The sequence below is a fragment of the Pelmatolapia mariae genome, linkage group LG10_11, assembly GCF_036321145.2.
Source record: "Pelmatolapia mariae isolate MD_Pm_ZW linkage group LG10_11, Pm_UMD_F_2, whole genome shotgun sequence".
NCBI classification, from domain to species: domain Eukaryota; kingdom Metazoa; phylum Chordata; class Actinopteri; order Cichliformes; family Cichlidae; genus Pelmatolapia; species Pelmatolapia mariae.
Window position 1 is genome coordinate 67,036,034 of NC_086236.1, and position 25,784 is coordinate 67,061,817.

Here is a 25,784-nt window from a genome sequence, read left to right on the forward strand (position 1 = left end):
CAGTGGGAGAAACGTTTCGTCATTTATCCAAGTGACTTCTTCAGTCTCAGCTGAATGCAGGTCTCACCGACAGAAGGCTTATAGCACACTAGGCTCACTAGGCTGCTGGGACTTGTTCCAGTCCCAGCAGCTCTTCTAATAGGATTTTTATCATCTTTATATCAGCAAAAGCTAGTATTGCAAGTACTGTATATCAGTACATTTCTTTATTTTCTTTATCGACATATATCACATAATAACATTGCAGGAAAAGCATTGTAATGGTTTGCATTTGGCTATCCATTGATATAATATCCATGTTTTTGGACTACATTTGACTGATGGGATGCAAATTTGAAGCTGTACTTCAGTACTTCATTTCAGAAAACTTCCTGTTACTACTCAGTCTGACAGAGTAGTAATTCTGTATTGACCCACTAAAGAAAAATTTCCGAAGAAAAATTAAATATGATTCCAGATGTCCACTATTTGTACTTTATACTTTATGCCCCTTCAAATACAACAAAAATGAGTTTCTAACTAAATATGGGCTCGTCCGGGATTTGAACCCGGGACCTCTCGCACCCTAAGCGAGAATCATACCCCTAGACCAACGAGCCACGACTTTCTCATGTGAACACAACAATTTCTGAGATTCAAAGATGCCACGTTGATAAACTTTAAATTGTATCCCACAGTTCATCCAATGTTCACTCTTTGTCCACTGCCGCCATCTGCAGGACGTCTTGTGATACACCGGCTAAATAATGACGTCCTGCAGATGTGCAATTGTCAAAATGAACAGTCCATATTCTTAAACATTCTCTTTGTGTGCACATTACATATGGTGCAATATCATTCACAATTTGAAAGCAACCCCACAAAAATAGGTACTGTGCACACATCACTTCAAAGACCACTAAACACATTTGCAGAAATGCAGTTACCATTTTTTTTTTTGAAACTTCGTATTTTTTGTTTTCTTTCTTTCTTTTTGGAAACTCTCTTAGTAGGCTTAAATTAGAAATTCAGTGACATACTGTGCTTTCTTCCCAGTATAAAGTAATTCTATAGTTGCGTGAGTGATACATGTTTGTCAATCTTGATCTTTACAATTTCCTGCTGACTTTACTGAATTATAATTATTCAAGTAATTATGATCATTCAAGAATGTTCTGTTTTATAATAGGCCAGTTTTAATTTTGGATTTGATATATTATATTTATTAGTAAATTTGGCATTTTTTGATAACTCTGATTACAAACAGCATTTATACAACATTTATACGCAATAGCCACATCCAAATGTATCTGTTTGGACTAACTGATGGATCACAACACTTCTTCACAATTACGCAAATGTCCCATCATTTAAAGTATTTCAGTCAATGGTCTAGTAAACCATAGCGAATATTTAAGAGAAACACTTGTCCTACATTACATGATCCACATTAAAATCCCAATGAACCCAAAGCTTTCAGTTAAGTTAATCCAGTCTGCTGTCCACGCACGGCCTGACAACAATAACTTTATTATGTTTTCTTTTCACACCATAAAATAAAGCCTTTCAGCTTATAAAAATAAAACACACCAGTCTAAACTCTGAAAATATCTCCAAATGCAGTAAAACAATATACATTTTGATACAATGCCCACATTTACAGTATGCCAGTATTCTCCATTTTATTGATATATCTTTTTAAGTGTCCCGTGTCTTTAACATAAACTGAACAATAACAAAAGGCAACATGCAGGTGATAGCAGCACATTTAAACCACAAACAAATTCAACATTCTACACATGTTGAGACGTTTTAGTTCTGAACCTCCCAAAACATAAAGATGAATATTTTAGAGGTAGTGCTCATTGAGAATGTAAAGGTGATAAAACACATTACATTTAACAGGTCTTATGCTGGGTTTTTGTGAGCCATAGACAGCAGGTGACTTCTTTCTTTACTGAAACTGTGAAATAAACTATATTTCTTCATAAATAATGTAATATTTATTTCAATAGAGAAGCTTAAGGTGCCATATTTTCGGTAATTATTATGGCTTTTTAGTTCCCGGTAATTCCCGGTAATGACAACTACAGGTATACTTCAGCATTAGTTAATACTTCTGTAACCTTTATCTCTGGCACAGAGAATACTTGAGTAAGAGAGCCGTGTAAACTATCTCCTTAATCAAAAATGGCATTTGCCATAAATGTTTCAGTTGTAGCATTACAACATGTAGAAATAAGTATGAATGAGCACATTTGGGTAAAAATTAAACGCATGTAAACACGGCCTTTCTGTCCAAGAACCTGTTCCAACATCCATAAATCAAAACGGTGCCACCTCTGCACATCTACAGGAGACTTGATTTCCCCGTACATAGAATTTAAAGTGCTTTTCATCTCGTTTCTCATCATCACATGAGTTTCATGTTGACACCCCAAATCTCTCTTCTTTATCTAAAAAAAACAAAAACCCAATACTGGCTGCTGATGCTTCTTTAACCAAGCAAGAGATTGAAAAATGCTATTACTGATAAAAAGGTCCGTTAATAAATGTTCTTAATTACTTTCCCAACCTTTAAGCTTTACCTGTACAGATATGTGGTATGTCTAACAACAACAGCTTACGTTGCAAGACTGGCTAGAATGACATCTTACTGCCAAGTCGCAAAAATAGAGTAACTGAGGTGACAGGCATGCTGGGATAGCTCCAAAAAAAGAAGAAAAACCAAACTGTTTCATCCATCTGTGGGCACCTCATACATGGTATTGAAACATCACCATAATAAAAATACTCCTAGAAAAAGCTATGATAACAATACTGTGCAAATATTCAGATGGAGTAAGAGTTTGTGCTTTTTTTCATCTCACTTTTTGTTATTATTTCATAAAAATATATAGAGAGAAAAAACATCAGAAACAACTGCAACAGACAAAACACACCAGAGACAGTCTGTTGATGCTGAGTGGACTTCATTTACAAGATGTAAAATGTCTTTTTTAAAAGCCTGTCAAAGGGTGATGTGTTGAGACAGAGAGTGGAGCTGGTTAAAAAGGGTGTCAAGCCTAACTGGCTCCAGATTGAAGGGGGAACAGAGAGGTGGACTGGGTGTGGTGTGGGTTTGCGGCCAGCTCAGAGGTGGACTTAAAGAATCTTCTGGAGGATGGCATTTGGGACTTCCAATGTCTCGTCCTTCACCAGAACTATGTCATAAGAGTCCAGATATTTGTCAAGTCGCTCTTCCACCTGCAAAGAGAGGCCACAGACAAAAGGTCAGGAGACAGTTCATCTAATCAATCTTCAAGCAGCCACAGCACCTGCCTTCAGGGAAAGTGAGCCTGACTAAGTCTAAAAACCATGTTTCCAATTTTTGGGGGGTCAGCTCTTAAGTATTCTGTGATTTGCATTAAGACATTATTTATCCTCAAATCTGAAAAATGACATGGTTTTTTTTAAGGAGAAAAAGGATCTTGGGTTAATTTCACTCTAATAATCTCTGGGTAATAATCTCTCAGTAAATAAATTAATAAAATTCAAAAGACAAATGCTTGCTGACAGTGTGCAATATTACAAAGTATAAGGGCTAGATGGCAGAAAGCCTTCAACATGGCATTTCCATAACCCCAGACAATGAGACACTGCTATTCTATTATTCCCTTACTGACCTCGAGTAGATGTAACATTGATAACACAGCCAACTCAATGTTCAGACCCATTTTTACTATGCTTAAGGATCTGTCTATGCATGTCATGGTTGTACCTTGTCATTGAGGAAGCCAATCTTTAAGATGTTCTCCGCATTGGTCACACCATCAGCCATGCTTAGGTCCCCCAGTGAGTCGCCCAGCAAGATGATGTTGGAGTACTCTTTGATTTGTTTGAAGTACTCTGTGTTCCGCAGGGCACCGTCATGTTTGTTGTACACATGGATCAGCTCACCTTTAAATCCCTTCAAGATGCCCTGCGAAACAAGGAGACAATAAAAAATTCCATTCAGTTCTATTTACATAGCGCCAAAATCTCAACAACGGTCACCTCAAAGTGCTTTATATTGTAAAGTAAAGATTCTACAATAATACAGAAAAACAATATTCAGACAAGCCCAGACAAGTGGAAAGAAAAACTCCCTTTTAACAGGAAGAAACATCCAGCAGAGCTTGTTCAGTCAATGTGCTTCTATTTCTCTACAGATTAACTGTAAACACCAGAATTAAGACTCAAAAATGAAGACTTTGTCTTTCATTAAACACTCACATTTTCATCAAAGTCCATGAAGTTGGAGACGACCTTGACGTTGGGGTGATACACTCCTGCCTGGCGCATGATTTCCTCTAGGACATCTCCTAGGCCAGCAGAGAAAATGAACACAGGCACATTGTGCTGATGCAGGCGGTCAAAGAACTGCTCAAAGCCGTCTCTGAAACCAAACACAGGCACAGTTTATCCTTTACACTGTGCTCAAACAGGATTCACACGTGTAATTCAGTTTCCTCCACATCTTCCTCTACAGTTACCTGAGGGCAACATCAGACTCTCTGACCACCTCTGGCAGCTTGTCCCTCTCTAACCGCTGCTCCACAAGCAGTCGGTGAGAATTGAAATACCTGTAAACATGCAAAAACAATCTTTTACTTTTAGTAAGATAGACCTCACAACTTAAGCAACACACAGCAGTAAAGTAATCGAGTGAATTTTTACAGTGTGCTGGTGTGTGCAAGACTCACCACTCCACCATAAACGGGTATTTCTCCTCCATGGTGAGTTGAGGGTCGATCTCAATGGGATAATATTTATTCTTCAGCGCTAGCAGCTTACCCCTGCACTCTTCTGTTACCAGTTTGCAGTTATCAATGATATCTGTGCAGAGTAAATAGAACGTATGATTCACGCTTTTTATGTTTACATTTCTTACACTGTAAAGTGCTGCACAATAAAAAGAAATGTCTTTTTTGTGTTTTACTTACTGTGACACGTTGGACAACGCTTGCCGTTAACTGAGAATTTGCTTAACGTCATGTCAAAGTCTGTGATGATCTGAAACAGTGAAGAACACTTTGTTTACCAGAACCATAAAAGACCCTGAATCAGACACAAAAAGAAACAAAGGCCCTCAAAAGAAATGCCCTGGAGGTGATAACTGCCAACTGAAATCTTTTTTAGTTTAGGTGGTGTAAGACAATTAGGGAACCCAATAGCTAAACTGGTGACAAAGTCAATTTGGGCAAATGCCATTTTTCTGGGATACCTGAGTCAAGACTTCCTGTTCTCTGTGAAAGTTATGTTTACAAATGATAGATTTCAAAAGATAATAAAAAGGTTTTGCTAAATTTTAACCTGTCAATAACCAATGGTTAGATATTTGCCTCAACATGGACTATTTTACCTGTATTCACAGCTAAAGCCCAGTGAAACCTGCTGGGCCAGTAAAACACAAGCTAACTGGTGATAACTGGAAAAAAAAAATTTCCATTCGCTGCAGCCTTACAAACTTCTTCACCACCAGGTGGTGGTGTTTTACCAAAAGACACACAGACAGGTTTAGTATAATGACAAACTGATGTTTTACCTGCAGTTTGGAAGCTCCTCCTTTGATGAGACCGCAGATGATGTCCTCCACCTTCCCATGGTCCTTCATGTGGACCGTGGTTTTCTCAAATTGAGGCATCTGGAGGGACAAAGAAGAGGAGAGACACGTTAGTGTGGGCTGACTTTTAAAAATTCCTTTAGTGTAGATTTGGGAAACGTTAATTTACCAACATAACCGTTTCAATTCTCAACAGATTCTTCAGCTTTAGAGATTTTTGAAAGGCTCTGGTTCTAATAAAAGCACCTCAGAGTAAACGTATCTGGTTAGACCTGCCTCGTCTTTTGGGTATAGAGAGAAGAATGAGGACACTGCAGAGAAGTTTGTGTGTTGAGAACTTTGGGCTGATTTTAACTGAAATTAATTACATTTGAAGCGTATGTGTCAAAGAGAGTGCCAAAGGAAATGGAGACATGTGCTGTCTTGAATGCACCTCCTACATGCACACGATACTCAAACTGAACTACAGTCACTGGCATTTTTATGCATCAACACCTCGAGCATATCTGAACACAGTGTTCCTTGATCCACATGCAGAGTTTGAGGGTCATGAAACAGCTGATGTGTGGAATCTGTCAGTGTTGTATAACGAACTGAAAGACACACAAACAGCTACAGTGACTCTCTGCAGAGAGGGGGTGAACTTCAACCTTTCTTGTAACTTAATCACATCGCCATGAGCTCTGCCTAGTCAGACAAGACTGTCCTCAAAGCGCCGCACCACCTCATAACTTTTCTTTGTGAGTTTTAATTCCAAAGTACTGGTGATGATGAGCTTTTTATTATTTATTCGGTTTAATTTAATATTAATTCCTGCCTTTTAATTTGCTGACATTTCTAAATGTCACACACAGCAGGACAGCTCAGATCAGTTTGTGTACATTAGAGCTACAATATACCAGACAACCTTAGAATTTGGCTGAATCAAGGGGAAAAGAAATACTTTGCAAAGAAGTTGAGCATTCAGTTATAAATATAAAGATGTTTTGATCACTTTTTACAAGTTAGCAACAGTGTGGCTGGTGGTGTCTTTTCCTTGCGAGTCTGAGTTTGTGTGTGGGTCATGTCAATTTGCGGTCCCTGTGACATCTACTGTAGCAGGAAGTACCATAAAAGTGGTTATGAGTAGTCTGGCAGATGTTTATATGTCTGTTTCCGGATTTCTGTGGGGAGCTTTGTCAACACAGTAACACTGTAACTGAGCAGGAGCCAGCAATGAAACCTTAGAGGAGTGCAGCTGAGATAAAATATAGGTCATGTCATGATGCTTGTCATTTTTCTTGGTAATCTGTATCCATAACATGAACTGGCATGGCATTAGTTCAAGTGTTGTGTTGGGAGGAGCTAGTGTCACACCAGCATAATCAACATGCTGATTTATAATTTATACCTTATTCTGAGGAGAAGTCACCAAGTAAAGGTTTTTTTGTTTTTTAATTTATATATAAATCAAATGATTGATTAATGATTCTCTACATGCATTTTCTCCCGTGTACCCATCTCATCATCCATTTAGAACGAGGGCTTGGTCTTGTTAGCCCAAATTAACTGCTCAAAGGTATTACCAAGATGGCTGCTAAGTGGCAAGATGCTCTTGGGCACACTCTAAGATATTCAGTGGGTTGAACCATATCTAACGTACTGAATAAATGACATATTGCATGTCTCCTCACACTCCAGATGTTGAGGTACGAGGCAATTTTTTCTTGAGTATAAACATGTTCCTACTAGTGCATGGTCACTAATAAGTATTTGCATATAAATGTTTGATTCCTCACATTCCAAACCCAACTGTATCTTTATACAGTCCAAATCATGGAGTAATTTTAATGCTTACAGTTTAAGGAATTATACAGGACAGGAAGGTTGAACGAATAATGAAGGAGATTTAAAACAAACAAAAACAACCACTAACAACAGAAACGACAGGAAAATGCATCACTTCAATAATTTTAGGATTTTCAGAGACTTAGTTTAAACACAGCCTGGGCCTCCACTGTGAATGCAGCTTTCACTGAAAATATATATAATTTAGTGTTTCATAGACCAACTAATAACAGACATAGTCCTGCAATTAGTCTCTAGTGGAGGACAGTTTTAAAGGTTGTTGGAAAGATGACCTCATGTGTTTGAGGGAATTAGTGTATTTGTGTAGAGACGTTAAATGACCTTGTTGTACAACAATTCACCTTGAATAACACCACACCCGTTATTTCACAAGTAAAGAATAGTTACGTTAAGCCAATGATAGGTGATCATCCATTTTTGTTTTTGCTCATTTGTGTTTTTGTGATGTCTCTTGTGCAGCACAGTTATGTGTTTGGGTCTCAACCAAACAAACAACCAGAGAAGGAAGAAGAACCAACTAAAGGCACACAGACAACAGTTTCACCATTTCACAAACACCCCCACCCAACATAATTTACACTTACAGTAGCATTTGACTCGTTACCACTTCATAAATTATTCTGAATCTATAAACACAACATTAAGAACACAAAAACATTAAGAAGCTAAAAATTGACCTTGTCTCATGTATTATCTACCCTAAAAAAGGACTCATCCAGGAATCTAAGCATGGAAACAACTTATCTAATCTCACATCTGTTGAGTGACGACTATATTCTGGGTCACTGTTAAAAGCATAAGATTACATTTGTCTAAAAGAGATTTAATAGGCTGCCAGAGGGGTGAAAGCACTCAAACTATGAAATGGCAGTTTATGGGTATGTTTCCTTGATGGCAGTGACATCTAAACCTGTTTATTATGAAACGCTGCTTAACAGCTTACATGTTATGTGTCTGAGACTACTTAACGGTCATGATCTTCTTAGCAACGGCTGATTACAACATTACAAATCAACAAGTTTAGTAAATGTCCCAATTTCAGAATTGAAGCCAACGTTTTAAACATCAAAACTGCTAAATGCTTAGATTTTTTTTTTCGTGAACATTGACAGCAAGAAGTTGTTGCACTTAATGAATTTTTGCAATAAATGTGTAATAAAACTGCATGCAGCCTGGAGTACAACCATTTGAAACAAACACCCCTCCCTCCCTTCCTCCCTCCTACACACACACACACACACACACACACACACAAACTTACCTCCAGTTTGGCGTCTCAGCTAAAACGAGAGTGAAGAAAAGATTGTGTGTCTGCAGAGGCCTTATATATCTACAGCAACAGCAAGGGAGGGAGGGGTTCTTGCTCAAAATAGATTAGAAAACATAGGCCCTCCCTCTATACAGAAGGGCTCGAACACTAGAATACAGTGTCCCTGTCAACACACACACACACAAACAAACCTCATATAAACAGCTGTGAAATTGAGCTGGGGGAGGAAAAGGGCATTGGTAATTTACCCTTGTTTCACTGATGTGACCTTTGACCCCTTTTTTAAAAAGGAAACCTTTAAAATCAATGAGAATGGGTTGATGACTGCTGCTGAGCACACACATTTTTAAACACACAGCATACGCCCCTCCACGTGGAAACACACAAATGCAGCAAAATGCTTGACGATGCATTAAAAGTCACAGGGGTCAACGTTCGGTGTGAGCATCGAGCTGCTTGGGCTTTCAGTGGTCAGTCACACATGAAAGATCAACTAATAGACGTGACTCAATGCAAGTTAACACATATATACATATTTTACGTATCTTATGCTCATCTTTTTGGAAATTCTCATACATATAGATCATGCAGATCTACACACATGTAGAAACATGCAAACTACACTGTCTTTACATTTCTGGATGCGTCTGAACACGTCCAACATTCTTTTTTGAAATATATGCACACAAACTGGTATTCTGGCTGAGCAAGTTCTTGCATTAAAGTCAACTCCTAGATAACTTTTCTCATATCAGTATGCAATCATGCAACTGATATGCAATTTATTTCATCAATAAAATGTCTGATCAATGGCGCTATCAGTAAAAATCCATCACTGGCCCTGGTATTCAGTTGAGAAACCTGCAGTTTGCTATGGATAACATTCAGAAACCTGGTCAGCGGTCACATGTTTGTCATATTTTTGTCAACAACTCCAAGTTAAGAAGCTAAGAAGCAAAGAAACTAATGCTAAGTAATTCGATGACTATATAAAATTACAAATGAAAGTTAAGAGTTGAGCCTTTAGAGTTGCGCTTTAAAGGCAGTGTCATTTTAATTGTTTAAGGGCAACTGTATTGGCACTATATAAAAAAGAAAAATTGAATTGGATTTTCCACCAGCAATCACATCTTGCGTGCACCAAGGATCACAAAGCATGGGAAAAAACAGCATTGGATTGGTGAAGGTATTATCACCATATAGTCTGCATACATGAAACTCAAGGACATATCTAAGTTTCCTTGATTTATTGCTCAAAGCTCACAATCTGGATGGACCTTAAGTCTGTTTACAGCTTTCATGAAGTGGGTGCAGCCTCTAAGAACTCTATTATCAGCATTTCAGAGAACATAAAAGGGAATGTTGCATAACAACATTTGGACCTTTGTGCGACACTGACACGATGCCACAGGCTTGATTTTCGCTGAACAAGGCTTGGTTCCCTGCTGTCTGTGCTGCTGGTGTTGTTGCTATCAGATGGCAGAGACTGGATCGTGAGATGACCTCGTCTTCTTTTCTGATCACCTCGACTCCCTCGCATACCACAACACCCAAAAATTAGGTCAACTATCTCCGGTTACATCTCACCCCTATAACAGGTCCCTGCAGCACAAGCATGAGCCTCACAGAGACACAGCACCAACAGCTGCCTCACGGCTTTATAAGAAAAGGCCCAGTGACTGTTTGGTGTAGTTGTGTGGCAGGATACCATTTCTGTTCTAACACATTTTGACTTAACTCTGCCTTCGCGTATTTTGGTTGCACAAACCAAGTGACAAAAAGCCAATGGAAATCGGTACCATTACCTTTAGTGTGAAATGTGCAATTTCACACTTTCCAAAATGCAAACCTTCAACTAACATCCATCCTTGCACCATCAAGCCCCTTCTAATCAGATTCACAGCTCCAGGGGATAAAACAATGGCAGGCTCTGATATTTTTAGGCATACACTGGGATTATTGTCTTATCCATACAGATCATATGATATTAGAATGCTATCCTGAGCCATGCACTGCACAAAGGTTTCAGTACTTCAGTTTCAGGTTTGTTTAATTTCACTGATTTAATCTGTGTTTGTTTAGAAAATATTGCATATTTGCATGTGGCCATATAGACCCAGAAGCATTTTTAATATCAAAATTAACACAGCTAGTCCCTCCATAGCCTTGGAGAGACAGCACACCCACCCAAGATGCTGCATGAAATAAATAAATACATAAATAAATAATCGTCTTGATGCATTCTCAATCATCCAGGAAAGTAAATCTCCAAAAGTTGATTTTGTTCATCTGGACGTAGCGTTTTGTGGGAGAAACCTTTCGTCACTCATCCAAGTGACTTCTTCAGTCTCAGCTGACTGCAGGTTTCCCCAAATCTTATAAACAGTAAATTTGCATAATGACTGACATAATTTGCATAATGACTTACATAATGACTTGCATAATTATGATTAAGGAACTGATCTCCCAGCCCATTGTTCCTTCAGTGGGCTGGTTTCAGTCATTATGCAAATGTACTGTTTATAAGATTGGGGAAACCTGCAGTCAGCTGAGACTGAAGGAGTCACTTGGATGAGTGACGAAACGTTTCTCCCACAAAACGCTACGTCCAGATGAACAGAATCAACTTTTGGAGATAAATAAATAATGTATGTTAGTGTAAGATCAACCGAGCACCCCAAAAAGCAGTCAACTTCACGGAAATGATCAGGCTAACAAAAACATCTGATCTTTCAATTTAAATCTTGACTTCTCAAATAGGCAAATGATGGATGAGCACCTTGCTTTTAAAAAACCACAGACTTCAATCCCCTGTTAGGAGTCGACTGAAATCCCACATGTTGAGTCTGAACAGAGGTTACTGTTAGGTTCAGGATGCTGTGATCCAATCCTGGCATGACCAGGTCAAAGTTCATTAAGGATTAAATGCACAGCCTGACTGTACGTAACCCCCTAATGTTCATGTACTATGATTTCATTACCTGTAAACGCAACCTAAAAATTGAGTGATCTCTAATTAGAAATAAGAAAATTTCCATGGTATGAAGCTCAAATTTTGCATGTCTTCATTAAATATACTAACTCTGCGCAGAAAAATGAGCTGATCCTGATTGATGATGTGATTGATTTTTCATGTGATGACCCTATTGTGTTTTATTTTATCTTCATTCTCTTCTCAGTGCTGTAAACAATGTGCTCAAATGCATTTATCTCCCCTTTCTAAGCGCAAACATTTAGATTCAGGTCTAATAAGGATTTTACAGACTCTGATTTCAGCTCTTCTTTAGCACAACAGCAGGGAAATTAGTGTTCTCACTAGCCACAATCAATGAGTCCAATCCAAACTCTAACCACTGTAAAATCCTTTACCATCACAGTAAAAGCATCCAAACAATCATCATCTTGAACATGAATAGATGTATCCAAGCTGATATCCCACATTAAGCCAATCTTTACTATTTTTATGACAAACTCGAAACATGTTTTTGATAGCAATACCAGCCTGGGTATGATTAATGTGTGACATGGTGCCAGCTTTAAGGAAACCCTTTAGTCTCCCATTACCACACCCACACTGGGAGCTGCTATGGCTGTCAGCGTGACGGCAATCTGTTCCTAATGATAACAAAGTTTGTTCACTAGAATAAGTGCTTGCCAACCTGCTGAGAGACTGAATGCCAAGAGCAGTCTTAAAATTGGACAAACCAAAACTGTCTTTTTTTTGTCTTGACAATTTCTTATGCAAATCTAATAACTGAAAGTGTAATACATGTTTTCATTCATTCAGCATAGCACATTATAGGCCATTTATTTTAAGTCACTACACAAACTTAGTCTCAACTTCTCTCTCTCCCTCACGTTTTTTTTAAGATAAGAATCAAGTCTATGTATGCATCCAGCTGTGCTATCCAAACTGTCACGCTTTAATACCAACAGACATACTGCAAATATCATAACACATAATAGTAACACCTGTATAACACCCTATATATTTATAAACCCTTCAACGCTCTGCTTTTTTTTTTTTTTTTTTTTTTTTTTAATTCAACACTTTTATTTTGCAAATCTTCTCCGTTTTCCCCCTTTACACCAATGAATCTCAAAATAAGACTTCTCCACAATCAAAAATCCAAGGCATATTTTAAAACGTGAACTGATGACAGTCATGATCACATTTTAGTCTCTGCTACAATGAAAACAATGAACGGTGAGAATACACAAGAGGCTGTAGTCACTGTGACCTTTGTAATCCTGAGTGGTCACTTTGATATTGTGAATATTTATTTTTATGCAATTCACTCACTCTAAACAAATTCCTTGATTCCTTCTTATTGTTTTTGGCAAAATACCTATTGCCATGTTCTAACAAAAATGACAAATCAGCAAAAGCACAAAAAGAAATGTGTATAGACACCTAAGATGAAGTACAAAAAACAAGGAACAGTTATTTACAAATGTAACAAGTTAACTGAGTACATAAAGTGTAAAACTGCAAAGCCTTCATATTTATACCCTTACATTTCAACTACATTTGTTTGATGCAAAAAAACGTTCATAAAACCAGACTTATGAGCTTTTGAAAAACTGTTATTGCTCCATTTCAAAAGTGCACAGCTTCAGTTTTGGAAATAAAATACAGACTTTTTTGTTCAGGTACAGTTAACATTTTGCTGAAATGTTAGCTTTAACAGAAAATTTTCATGATGACCAAGAGCAAGTCAGTTAGAGAGGTAATTTAACTGCAAGTGCCAAAAAGGAAAATGTTATGCAAATAGTAATAACAACAACAACGCCACAATAAATAGCAGTAATACTTGGAAAATCAAAGTGGTAGAAAACTACTACGAACTAAAGACACCAACTAGTGTAGAAAGAGTGCTACCACAATGTCAATGAAAATATAAACTTCTGTTTTTCCACCTTTTTAACAAGTTATTCCTGAGATGTGTTCAAAAAAATAAATAAAAATATAGATTCTGTATAATATCACATTTTCAATCGAACATGCTACACAATTTATTTGACAAAGAGCACCCTTTTCAGTAAAAAAACAAAAAACAATACAACATATGGAAATACAATGGGCACAGACCTAAACTGTGGAAGATGAACGGCAGTTTTGACTGGCAGTCAGCTTTAGGTTGAGCGCCACTCCAGGTCCGGGAGTCAGGACCTGACTCCACATGCAATTTAAAGAAGGAAATAGGAACTGTGTATTTGCTACTTTGACTGGTCACAAGGTCAGAGGTCAAAGATAGACTCACAGTGGTCAGCATTTTGTAAACATATTCACATCACCACAGAGCCCTTATCAGAACGCACAAAGAACAGGAAACCTCTCCCCTTCCAAAACAAGGTGTCACACACAACGTAACACACAGTTTATTCTTTCCAATGATGCTTCCAAAAGTATCAATAAGTTTCATACATATTGCAACACAGTTTTGCTTGGGGCATGTTGTTGCTTGTCTGCACACTCAAATTACCCATTCACTCCAAGCACCAATAAGTATAGACTCTGTTATATTGAGTGCAGAGGGATGACAAATTTGCATCCAAAAGGTGAGTGGTAGTTGATTCCAACTTCTTGGTAAACCATCTTAGGGAGGCCAATATCACAGAGGTAGACTCTGCTGTCTTTGTCTGCTAAAGGCAGTGGAAGTCCTAAAGAGAGGGTCCACTTTGCGTCCACACTCTGAGGCTGCCCACTGACTGGGGGATCAATACTTAGGACTGGAGCACGGTTCTTGTTGGCCCAGTCAGCAACAGATTGGTACCAGGACTGCTCTTTCAGCAGTGGATTCTCATGGCAGTCCAAGCAGTTGATGACAAGATCGACTGGGCTCATGGGCAAGTCTTTGACGCTGGAGACCTGCTTGCCGCTTGTCTTGCTGAAGAGGTTGACCTCACTGGTTACCGACTCTTGCATCTTGACAAAATTAGGCAGGAACAAGATCACCTCCACTTCATGGTTGGCTAAGTGCCTACCACAACTGATGCCTTGGGCTCCCTGAACATGGGGACCACACAGAAGGACCACGGTGGGTCTCTGGTGGACATTTTTTGGTGTGAGCCTGTTCGGTCCACCTAGCAATGTGAGAGCCATCTGACTGGAACAAACACCGACTGCTTCTAGCCTGCGCTCAAGAGAAAGACCCCAGCGCTCTGCAGCTGCTAGAAGTTGTTTATGAAGCTCATAGGGCACGGTGGGAACCACCAGACCTGTGTCCGTACAGTATTCCTTGCCCCCATGCTGGGGCACAGTTATCTGTCTGTATGTGACCGGTTTCCCCTCCAGAATATTCTCATCATGGCGATAGGCCTGGGTCTTCAACGCTCTGCTAACAACCAGCTGTAGCATGTTCAGCTTTTTGTATAGGTTGTCTTGTTAAAAGTATACCTAATTCAGCCAGTCACTGGAGAGTTACATTTTCTTCACAACATTGTATTCATCATTAAAGCCAATATATATGTCCAAACCCAAAGTTGTTTAGTTGTTTTGGTCACATTTTTCTCTGCAAAACTACATTATAGACTATATTTAAAAACAATCCTAGCATATATACATATATACAGTAAGGTTTGGCAGAGATGGAGAAGGGAAAATTTACACTGTTCTGCTCTCTAGTGGTCACAACAGTTAAACACAGTCCAGCAAGCTCCTTCACCTAAAAGAGAAGTGTGTAAGTTTTGGTGGCATCCAGTGGTGACAGTGCAAATTGCAACTAAATAAACGCCACTTGCCTCAAACTCATCTTTTTTATTACATTTGCAACAGGAAAGGATCTACAATCAGAGTTCCATAAAATGCAGCAAACTGCAGCACTTGGAAACATATACAGACAGCTACAAATGCCTGCTGAATATGATGTTAGAAACCTAGAAATTACCGTCATTCATTTAAATGTTTTGTTCATATTATCAACTATCAAGGCCACTAAGACAACACAGTAAGTGTAATCAGTATCATCATGTAGATAAAAAGAGGAGAACAGACAACAAGGCAACTTCCAAAAGACTGCACGTTTCTCTGCGCTTTTCTCTCTCTGCATTTAGTAAACTGGAAAAGCAAATACATGCTCACATAAAAATAGAGTACTTCTAACAGAGAGAGGAGCTCTTTACAGATAACACTCTGCTTCTCAGTTAGCATATAGGAAAGTTGCTGCAGATACCAATAATTCTGTCGTACGCTTGCCTCCGTAATTGTTTTCATTTTATTTATATAGAATTATGGGATGTTTTCCTCCCTAGCTGCAAATTGAAAAGGTTCAACATAATATATAATTCTCTCAGAGCAGGGTTCTGACATCACTATCCGCTTCAATGTAAACAATTAAAGCCTATGGATAAAAGGACTTTTTTTTCTTTTACAAACTCTAAGATGTCTATAGCGTAACTTAAAATCAGATTTAAACTTCTGCTGTCTGTTAATACAACACATATTTATGCTAAAGTCAGTAAATATTAACGAGATACTCACTTGATACCACTGAGGACAACACTACAAAAACTCAATTCCCAGATGCATTAACAACTACTCAGTTTCATGTCTCATCTCGTACTATCCTGTCAGGGATGAACACTGATATCTCTCATTTGTGGTCATTCTATAACATCAGATTACTATGATGCATTTAACAGATTTAATTTCACAAACCAACATTTCCACACAGGTGTAAAGCAGTCAAGGATCAAACTGGAACAATGAAAAGAATAAACTTCAAACCTGTGAACTGAGGAGCATATCAACAAAGACAGACTAAAGATTTTTGGACACCACTTCTCAAATGGAAACGTTTTCCTTCAGTACACGATCAGAGTTTTAAACAAACCAGAGAGGCCGTTGTTGTGAGACAAAGCAAATAAAAGAGTAATTATGACATGACGAAAAGAGGATATTTGCTATGAAAATTACAACTGGCAAAACTGTAAATCTTTATCTGCAGCCACAGCATTAGACTGCTGTTTCAGCCACTTCTCAAGTTTCCACAAACAAATAAAATGGGAGATGTTCCTGCAGAATTCAGCTAATTGTTTTTCCAGTAAACTGGCTGTGCATATATGTTTAGCTAGAAACTACATACAAACAACTTTGACTAGCACAGCAAATGCACCAATATATAAAAGTCAAAGACATATCTCCTGTGTGCGCCAAAGGTTTTCTTAATGTTGGACAATTATATATTTGCATGTGGCTACAAAGACCTTACTGGATGGTTAATACCAACATTAGCAGGGTTTCTCCTCAGAGAGATGGAACACCCACCAAAGAAGCCATGTGAAAAAAATAAATAATCGTGCTACTGAATTAATTTATGTGCACTTGATTCATTAGTTAGAAAACTGCAGTTTTCTATCATTTATGGTCATGCCAGTGTGTCTGCCTCTAGCATTTTTTTCTGCACATGTTACTGTAAAACCAAAAAAGTCTGACAGACAACTCACTCAAGCAGAGAAAACTATCCTTGCAAAAGGAACTTTGCTATGACACAGAGACAAATCCCACTAGTGGAACTGATCACAGCCACAGAATCAGCAATTTGAAACAACAACAATGCAGATGTGGAAGCAGAGTAACTGCGGACAAAGGTTTTGGCCTGTCTCAGCAATGCAAAGCCCCCAGTTTCCAACATCAGCATGGAGGAGAGGAAAGCACTCACATCACTTAGTAATGGCAACAGCATTATCATTCTTCCGGCAGACAAGGGCAGGTGCACAGTTTTGCAGAAAACCAGAAAGACAGCCATGAGAAAATTTTGTCACATCTTAGTGACAAAAATACTTGATGAAATGAAATGCAGGTGGTGGTTACATGAAGATGATAGATTGTCTGAAGCAGTTAGAATAAGAGAATGCTACTGACCGGACCTCATACCACAGGCTATTCCCAGGGGAAACTACACCAAGTCTATATGGTTTACGGAAGATACATAAACAAGGTGTACCTTTAAGACCAATTGTCTGTATGAGCAACTCGGTCTCTTATAACATCTCAAAGTTTTTGGCTTCGATCTTTAATTCGATGTGGTGTTTAGGCAGCTCTAAACACAACATCCAGAACACTTTGAATTTCGTTGAGAAGGTGAGAGATGTCATTATGAAGGCAGATGATCAACGGTCATAACAATTTACTTATTAATGATCATTAAACTGTCCATTGACACGTTTTTCTTCAGTACACTATGAGAGTTTTATACAAAGCAAACAGGCCAATGTTGCAAGACAAAGCACATAAAGAGGAATTATGACTTAATGACAGGAGGATACCTGCTATGAAAATTACTATCAGCAAAAATGTAAATCTTTATCTGGAGCCAAAGCATTTGACTGCTCCTGCAGCCACTTCAGAATGTGAATGTGCCAACTGAATTCCAGGGGATTCTTTCTAGTAAATTAGGTTATAAGTGTGTGAATGTTTTGGATAGAAACTGTATACAAACAGCTTTGACTAACACAAAATAATGGCTCAGTTGGTGTTTCATATATATTACATTACTTCTGGATATAATCTAGCATGAAAGCTTGTTTAATATGGATTTATACAGTGACAAAATATGTACATTCAATCTCACATTCTTTGCTGCACCAACTACCAAATGTCAAACTATGTATCTGTAGAATACATTATAAAAACACAGTTATAAGTAAAGATTTCTGACACCAACTTTGGAAGGCGTGTTTTTTTTCTGAAATAAAAGATGTACATACCTCAGTGTGAACAAACTAAAAGAAAAATCATAATTATCAATTTGTTTGTTTTATATAATGGCTCATACATAACAACAAAGTTATGTGCTGCTTTTTCCCACCTTTTTAACAACAGTCATATGACTTTTCCCTGCACATTTCTTTCCTTCATGTTTGTGTCAACTGTTTATGCTTTACCAGACCATTCTGATTCCTGCTAGAATGGTTAGAGAGCTGGACCCAGAGTCCTACCTGCGCTCCTGATGATTGCATAACCTGCAGTAGACAGTAGCACTCAGCGTTTTTCTAATGTTGAAAGAGCTGCAGAGCATCACTGACACAGAGGGTCAGCTGTCACTGCATATAAGTGGCTCCTGCTCTTTCTGTGGGAGAAAAGCTGCCTGGTGACCTCTAAACAGCTGCTGTTTTAAGGAACTGTCGCGCACGCGTAGAGCATTGTGTAGGCCCATTAATGTCAAGATAACAAGAGCATAGCTTCCCATTTCCGGTCGAAAATTTCTGAACGCATGCTCCAACCTCCTGTGAGTGTTTCAGTGGACAAAATACAATGTCATAACAAGTTTTTTACTACATAAACACATTAAATAACTCGTCCGACCCACGCCTAATTTTAAGAAACTGTTAAATCTTAAACACTTCACACAAAAATGCTTTTGTAAAAATACAAAATAAAAAAGCTATTCTGTCTCTAGATAAAGACGGAATAGCTGTTATGCACCTTTACTTTGAAGCCCTTGCGCCTCCCTTTCCTGTTTCTTACCGCTCTTCATACAATTAAATTGTCTACTTTTACTCACCATTTCTATGATCCTGGTTTTCTTTCCAGCTCGCTTCTTTTTGGCGACGATGTACTGGGCAAGAACCACGCCGCCGAACAAAGCACACACACTGGCGCTGGCTGCGGCTCCGACCTTTACCACGGCCGTCCTGTCCATGACGGTCCGCTGCTTTCTCACCGACCTGCCCGCCGACCGATCAGTCCCGTCCTTCCTCCTGTCAACAGACGCCTGCCTTCTGGCGCAATCACGCAATCAAAGATCGTCTATACAGAATGTGACCAGTCACTATGGGGGCAAAATGTGTGTGATTTTTCTAAGAAACTAATTCAAACCAGACCTTAATTTGCCGGTTGCTAAGCGGCAGCAGATAAGCTAGCAAACTTGCTAGATCGAAATCTTTCTAAACTTACATTCAAAATAAACTCACCTTTTGGCTTCTGCTGTAGATGTACTTTCCTAAAACTTAAACTCCGCTAAAAAAAAAAGAGCTCTTTTTATCTCTACCCACGTATATTTACAAGAACGTATGTAATATTTGTACCGCGGTTGTCTTGGCTTCTTGCGTTCCTAGTTTTCGAAGTAAAACACTTCCGTTAGAACAGGAAGTACCAAAATAAAATTAATCACCAAAATGTAAGCTAAAGTAAAAGTTTTCATACCGCATGTACTCCAAAAATCCAATAATAAGTGGAATAACAGTACTTTGTCTACATTAGCATCATAGTCTGTACTTATGGCCTTCAATCATCATAATAATAATGTACAAGATGAAATTTCCTTAGACGTTATGATTTAACTTTAGCAAGTCTGACTGATTTTACCGGGTTTAGTATTTACAGCATATATACATGATATTTCAAATATTATTAGTCTACAAAGGTTTTTGAATTTTCTACACATTTGTCTTACAATTTGTGGACAATATTATTTAAGTGATGACTTAATCACAGCTGGTCCAACATCACTGTTCTTGCTATAATAACCATTGTCTATAAAAGATGTCACTCTTTGGTTTACCATGTCCCATTCAGGATTCCTCAGTCTGAGCATTTTGGTTTAAGGTTTTTAAACCTAAAGATGTTACAAGCAAAAGTTGGATTTACGCTTCTGCATTAAAATTACACCATAATTACCACAAATCCCCGTGAAAACCTGCGATACAGCAATAAATTGATGTGCACCGCCCTAGAATTGTAAACAGACGTTCCATCAGCAAAGCCTGTAACAGCTGTGACTGACCCTTTCAGTATCATTGTTTCCTTCTATGCATTCAGAAGTCTGCAAATTTTAGGGCATCTTGAAAACTAAACTTGGGGTTATATAATCTATGCTTATATTAGCTTATGCTTATGGTAATTATTGTGATGTTAGCATGGGTTATCGTTACAATAAGCCACTAAATCACAACACTAAAATGTGTTTTTTGTTGTTTTGGGGTTTTTTGATTTTTGTAAACAGAGTGAAATTATTTAGTTTCATGTCTGCAGGATTGTCCTTGTCCGCACTGATGTCTTCCAACTGGACAATAAGGGCAGCTAAAAATGTAGTGGAGAACTACAGTTGGTAAAAACCCAGACCCAGATATCAGATTCTGTGTGGGTGGAAACCTTGCAACAGCACTCAGCCAACACATATCGAGAATGTTAGTAGATAGATGTTTTAAGTTAAATCATTTGAATGAGTCAATTTGCACATGTGGCATATATCATCTTCTGCTGTATTTCTCAGAATCTTAAATAACAAAATGCCTGATTTTGCTACGGCAGGCTTCCACATCACACTGAAGAAGGTAAGACATTTAAAATTCATTTATTTCGAGACATACTCCTCTATGATAACTACTACTAATGAATTGCTGTGTGACCTATTTTTACATGACAGGTACGTTAAAGTGTATATACTCCCCTTAGCCCAGTGTTTATATTTATTCTCATTCTTACTATATTTATTGTTGTTCTTTTACACTGAATGGAACTGGAGCCTCGTTGTCTCGTCTCTCTATATACTGTACTGTATATAGCAGAGATGACAAAGTTTACTTTGACTTTGGTTACGTGCCTTCATTTATGCTGCGCAATTTTCAACTAGGAAAAAAAGTCTCACCTTTTCTTTGAGCTGTTACGAACAAAATGAAAAGTGATGTACTCTGTCCTTACACAAGACAGCAGCAGAAATAATCATTGGTCATTGTTCAGTCAGCTGTGCAACATCACAGACAATATTATATTGCTTCTTGATGTGGTTAATTTTTTCCAAGTTTCCAATGTCATCTATTCTGTGAAAATGTGAAAAATGGCTGAGTAACCTGTTGGAAACTGACAAAACATCATAAGAATTCACAAACAGACTCATATATACACACACAACATGCAACACTTTTGAATATCCAAAAAAAGTCATATTTATTTATCAACAACATTTATTTGCTGTAAGATAAATCAGATATAATTAAAATGTTCAAACCAAATATTGGAAAAAATACTGAAGCTAAATTAAGGTTTTATAAGTCATGTCAAGAAGCATCCATAGGGAAGTAACTAGGTATGTGTTTTTGAATTGGGGGAAGAGTAATTTAAGTCTTGTGACATGCCTACAGTAAGGAGGACAGGAATGCATTACAAGTAAAGTACTTTTGTCTGACAATAAACAGCATAACAACTACAAGTTGAGTGATAGGAGTGAATTCATCCACAAATAAACGGTTACAGGAAACCCATTTTCTTCCTATATGAGTGTCAGTGATAGTATTACTATGTATGGGCACCACCAGCATTAGCAGGAAGACAAACCTGCCTTCAATATTTTACAATCTGCAGTGACTATTTCTGGAATTGTTAATGTACTGTTTCTTGCACTTTTGAGGATTTCTTACATCAGGTTAGACTATCAAAGTTATATCACCTGATTCAAATAAATTAAATGTTTAAAAAAAAAAAAGAAAAAAAAAGAGAAAGAAATGTGGTGATGCCGTTGCCTCACATATCTGACACTCCCACCACAGTGCAGTGTTTTTCCACTTTCGTCATCTGAACGTATGTTGACAATCACTATTCCACAGGTCGGATTCCTTTGGCCTCTTCCATCTTTCTCAGGGTCTCATCCCACTGGGTGAACTGCTTGGACAACAGGAACATCTGGCAATCAAGAGGTCAGCTGTCAGTGGGTGGAGCTTTATCTCAGCAACAACTTGTGTATTATGAATTTTTCCATGACTGACCAAAGTAGCTATAGATATAAAACTTTGGTAGTTTGCTAATTAAGTTTAAGATGTTTTTGATTATTACATTTTGTTTACCCAAAGAATATACTTATAGCTTTGTTCTCATAATCATTGGAATTTAAAAATTGAAGTGTACCATTTTGTTGTATTCTTCAAAAAGCTTCTTAACTTCCTGTGACTGAACCTCACTTTGGTCCTGTAAAACAAACAGAATATTTACACATAAAACCTAGTGAGAGACAAACTCACAGGAGTAGATGGAGAAAGAAAGAAAGAAAGAAAGAAAGGGCTACCTGCTCTTTGATGTGAATCTGTGACAAGCGCTGCAGCTTGGTGGCATGTTCTGGTACATCTGTGAACAAAAAAAACAAGACCTGATGAGGTTAAACATGGAATACTACAATAGGCACATCTATCGCCCATTTAAAACAGGCTGAAAACCTTGGCTAAAAGTAGGTAACAAACCTAAGGATAAGATCCCTCCAAAATGATGCCAGGAATTAAAAAACAAAAAAGACCAGACATTGTTTTGTTGGGTATTAATGTGTCCTTCAAAGTGAAACTCACCTCTGATGTAGGTGCTGTCCAGCAGTGGCTGCAGGTTGCTGACCTGTTCCAGTAAAGCAGCCTGCGAAAGCAAGAAGTCCTCCTCTGCAAAGAGACACAGAGCAAGAAATTGATTCAGCTTCTACTTGTTTTCAATATATAATAAACTTAATACCAATACAATTTTCACACATAGCAATTGACATTAAAGTTAATGCCTGTGTATGCCTGAGTAGTATTAGTTTTCATTTAAATTTTTTAAGAGTTCTTACCAGCAAGGATGAACTCCAGCTTCATGGCATCAGGCACAGTGATGTGGTCTGTGAACTCAGGGTCCAAGTACTTTAAGAGGTCCTCAACTGCACCACAACACCAATGAGCATGATTAAAAGTTCAATAGACTCAGTCTAAAATCTAAATAAAGAAAAAAATTCTGCAAGAACTTTTGGTGTCTTGAAAGTTAAAGGTTGTCACAGAAATTTAGAGCCCTTTCAAGTTTTTAATTTTCAGTAGCCACATTACTAAACACATCAGTTTAAAAAGGTATTAGTGATATGCATCTTAATGGTTAAGATGCATATCACCTGCTGTTTGAAACAGCTTTATCACACAGCATCTTTTGATGTATCTGACTATATGTTATTACACTGAGTGAATAGTATTTGAAGGAAATGAAGGTGAAACACTAAACAAAAAAATAAATTACTGTATGTATCTGTGTATAATATGAATAACCACATCAGTGTAAAGCAGTTGCTAATTTTGAGTAATGTTAAAAACATATATTCACAAAAATACAACAAGCCAGTAATCTAAAGTGTAGGGGCTGAGAGATTGACAGAATGTGTGACTCACTCTTCTTGTGCAGAATCTTTACTCGTTCTCTCTTATTGGCCGTGTTGGTCAGACCGGCCTGAATCCTGGCCAATGACTCTGCACACTGCAGGGGAAAAAGTTTGTGGTTATCATCCTGATAGCAAGGGTTTTTTTTTGCTTTTTGTTTTTTGGTGGTGTGATATAGAGTAATATGCTAGCACATAAAATACATACAAGAGTCAAGTTTATATGACACTGGGAGATACAGAAGGTACCACCAAAACATAATGGCATTTTAAAACAAATCTTTTCTACTCATGCTCACGAGGACTGGAATCTTATTATCATAAAAGAAATTTGAGAATTAGCACGATGCAGCTAAATTTATGCTGATTGTATATTCTGTAAATTCCCTTAATACATTTAAGGTCTTATTTGGCTTTTTGCAGTACATATTGGATAATGGTCTCCACAGATGACCATTGGAAAGCAGTATTACATCACATGTCACAGGCTGTGCAGCATCAGGACCAGAAAAAACAGGCATTCTCTTCTTCACCTCTTTTGTGCAATGTCTGTTACTTTGGATGGTTAAACCACGGGTATTTAAACTCATCCACCTTCACTACCCCTGCTCTTCCATATGACACCTGTCTCCTTATTCACATACATGCATTCTGTCTTGCTTCTTATGACTTTCATTCTTCCTCTATCCAGTAGAGGTACATACTACCTTTTGTTTTTCTAAATTTAGAAAGCATTTTAAATCGTATTAGTTTTAGTCGTTTAGCTTGTTGTAGTGCTGTCTTACAGGAACCTCATTCCTTAGTTTCGTTCCCTCTTATGCTACCTCATGTGTTGAGATGGCAATAATACTCTTAAATCTTTGAATTTAAACTATATTAAGCCTAACAGCACACTGTAGCACTATCTCCACCTTTGGAATTACAAAATCTAGTAGAAAACAAACCAACTTAAATGCCTCTTTGTAAGCCAGAGTGTTTTTTCCAGATCACATGATACCCTGCTGAGTCCCCTCGCCTCAAAAAGCATCTCATCACTAGCTAGCCGAGGTTTCTTCGTTTAACCGTGTCAGACTATTGTATTGTTGCTTATGCTTAACTTGAACAGACACAAAAGTACAGAGACACAAAAGTACAGAGCCACAAAAACCAGGTTACAACGTACAGCTTTTTAATGTAAACAGATGAAAGCTAAATAACCAACAATTATAAAAATAAATGAATTGCTTCTTGATTGGCAGGAAAATAAATTTCTCATATTTGTACTAAACTACATTGAACAACTAAAACAACTTCTGCTAACATTCTAGTGTATAAATTAAAAAAGGGCGTTTACTCACAACCACCGTTAGCTCCGCAAGGCTAACAACTAGCATATATACAGATATACATAATATAAGCGAACCTTTACAGGTTTTCCACTCTTGTTTTTTCTCTCGCCATATATACGACTCTCTAGCGCCCGGAGACGCATTTCCAGGTTATCCATCTCAGTTGTTTTATCCATTCCCGGAGCTGTCGATGAACACAACAGATCCCAAACAGGCGGAGGAGAGCTACGTAGTTGAGAAGGGCCGTCGCATACTGATGATGCGTCGTCCCCGGTTCTCTTTACCACTCGGCAATTTGGAGGGGGTGGATGCAAAACCTTCAACGCTTTAAAATACTTTAAGCATTTAATATTTATTTTTCAAAATTTTAGTGTCTTTTTCAACGTAAAATTGCAGATCATTTGGTATGTTTCTGTAGTTGGTTTAGTAAAGATAGCTGTCGCCAGTGGTCGCTGTTTTGCGGTAAACGGGATATTTTTGCTGTTTTTCCGGTGTCAGCGGGGGAATGACAACATAGGCCCTTTTTCCATTCAATATATCTACAAAATATCGACTAAAAAGTAAGCCTTACCCATCTCCTTCTCATAGAGTAAGGATTTCTGTCTGTGGGAAATATTATCAGTACCTTTGTAATTGGACTTTAAACATTTCTTTATTATGTTTCCATTGGTTAAGTT

The 25,784-nt window shown here is 37.9% G+C and overlaps 4 protein-coding genes and 1 non-coding gene across 9 annotated transcripts in view; 1 reads left to right on the forward strand and 4 right to left on the reverse strand.

Annotated features, from left to right (window-relative positions):
• Window positions 1-230: 230 nt before the first annotated feature.
• On the reverse strand, window positions 231-19,733 carry nt5c3a (5'-nucleotidase, cytosolic IIIA). 4 transcript variants are annotated; one of them, XM_063486948.1, is made up of 9 exons: window positions 19,599-19,733; window positions 19,190-19,434; window positions 5,546-5,644; window positions 4,944-5,013; window positions 4,704-4,836; window positions 4,494-4,583; window positions 4,234-4,396; window positions 3,740-3,940; window positions 232-3,225 (listed from the first exon to the last, which is right to left on the reverse strand). In XM_063486948.1, exons 2-9 carry the CDS (start codon window positions 19,325-19,327, stop codon window positions 3,124-3,126), a joined length of 996 nt encoding a protein of 331 aa, XP_063343018.1. In that variant the 5' UTR covers window positions 19,328-19,434; window positions 19,599-19,733; the 3' UTR covers window positions 232-3,123. The 4 variants fall into 4 exon arrangements, with proteins under 4 accessions (XP_063343020.1, XP_063343018.1, XP_063343019.1 ...); XM_063486949.1 differs by having other exon boundaries at window positions 19,190-19,456; XM_063486950.1 differs by lacking the exons at window positions 19,190-19,434; window positions 19,599-19,733 and adding an exon at window positions 8,673-8,825 and having other exon boundaries at window positions 231-3,225.
• trnap-agg (transfer RNA proline (anticodon AGG)) lies at window positions 528-599 on the reverse strand. The gene has a single exon. It is a non-coding gene; the product is annotated as a tRNA-Pro (tRNA).
• Window positions 12,747-15,110, reverse strand: LOC134636658 (enhancer of mRNA-decapping protein 3-like). The gene has a single exon (XM_063486748.1). It carries the CDS (start codon window positions 15,040-15,042, stop codon window positions 14,203-14,205), a length of 840 nt encoding a protein of 279 aa, XP_063342818.1. The 5' UTR covers window positions 15,043-15,110; the 3' UTR covers window positions 12,747-14,202.
• A 1,841-nt stretch (window positions 19,734-21,574) lies between the features above and the next one.
• dctn3 (dynactin 3 (p22)) lies at window positions 21,575-25,347 on the reverse strand. The gene is made up of 7 exons (XM_063486597.1): window positions 25,182-25,347; window positions 23,793-23,877; window positions 23,210-23,296; window positions 22,959-23,042; window positions 22,685-22,743; window positions 22,528-22,587; window positions 21,575-22,305 (listed from the first exon to the last, which is right to left on the reverse strand). The coding sequence occupies exons 1-7, from the start codon at window positions 25,281-25,283 to the stop codon at window positions 22,219-22,221; spliced, it is 564 nt and encodes a 187-aa protein (XP_063342667.1). The 5' UTR covers window positions 25,284-25,347; the 3' UTR covers window positions 21,575-22,218.
• Window positions 25,348-25,452: 105 nt separating this feature from the next.
• The window catches only part of atg5 (ATG5 autophagy related 5 homolog (S. cerevisiae)), a 44,993-nt gene continuing 44,661 nt past the window's right edge, over window positions 25,453-25,784 (forward strand). The window contains exon 1 of one of the 2 annotated variants that reach the window (XM_063485767.1): window positions 25,453-25,667. The gene's annotated coding sequence lies outside the window, so the exon portion shown is untranslated. The remainder of the gene's footprint in view (window positions 25,668-25,784) is intronic. The other variant, XM_063485766.1, reaches the window with a different exon arrangement.

Bases quoted from the DNA above. Each gene is read 5' to 3' on its own strand.
- LOC134636658 (XM_063486748.1), bottom strand. From the start codon at position 15,042: ATGCTACAGCTGGTTGTTAGCAGAGCGTTGAAGACCCAGGCCTATCGC.
- nt5c3a (XM_063486948.1), bottom strand. From the start codon at position 19,327: ATGGACAGGACGGCCGTGGTAAAGGTCGGAGCCGCAGCCAGCGCCAGT. The intron at 4,837-4,943 runs GTAAGTAAAACA...TACTCTGCACAG, and splicing joins GCGTTGTCCAACGTGTCACA to ATATCATTGATAACTGCAAA. The intron at 4,584-4,703 runs GTGAGTCTTGCA...GCATGTTTACAG, and splicing joins TACCCGTTTATGGTGGAGTG to GTATTTCAATTCTCACCGAC.
- dctn3 (XM_063486597.1), bottom strand. From the start codon at position 25,283: ATGGATAAAACAACTGAGATGGATAACCTGGAAATGCGTCTCCGGGCG. The intron at 23,297-23,792 runs GTGAGTCACACA...GTTGTGGTGCAG, and splicing joins AAAGATTCTGCACAAGAAGA to TTGAGGACCTCTTAAAGTAC. The intron at 22,744-22,958 runs GTGAGTTTCACT...TTTTGTTCACAG, and splicing joins GGACAGCACCTACATCAGAG to ATGTACCAGAACATGCCACC.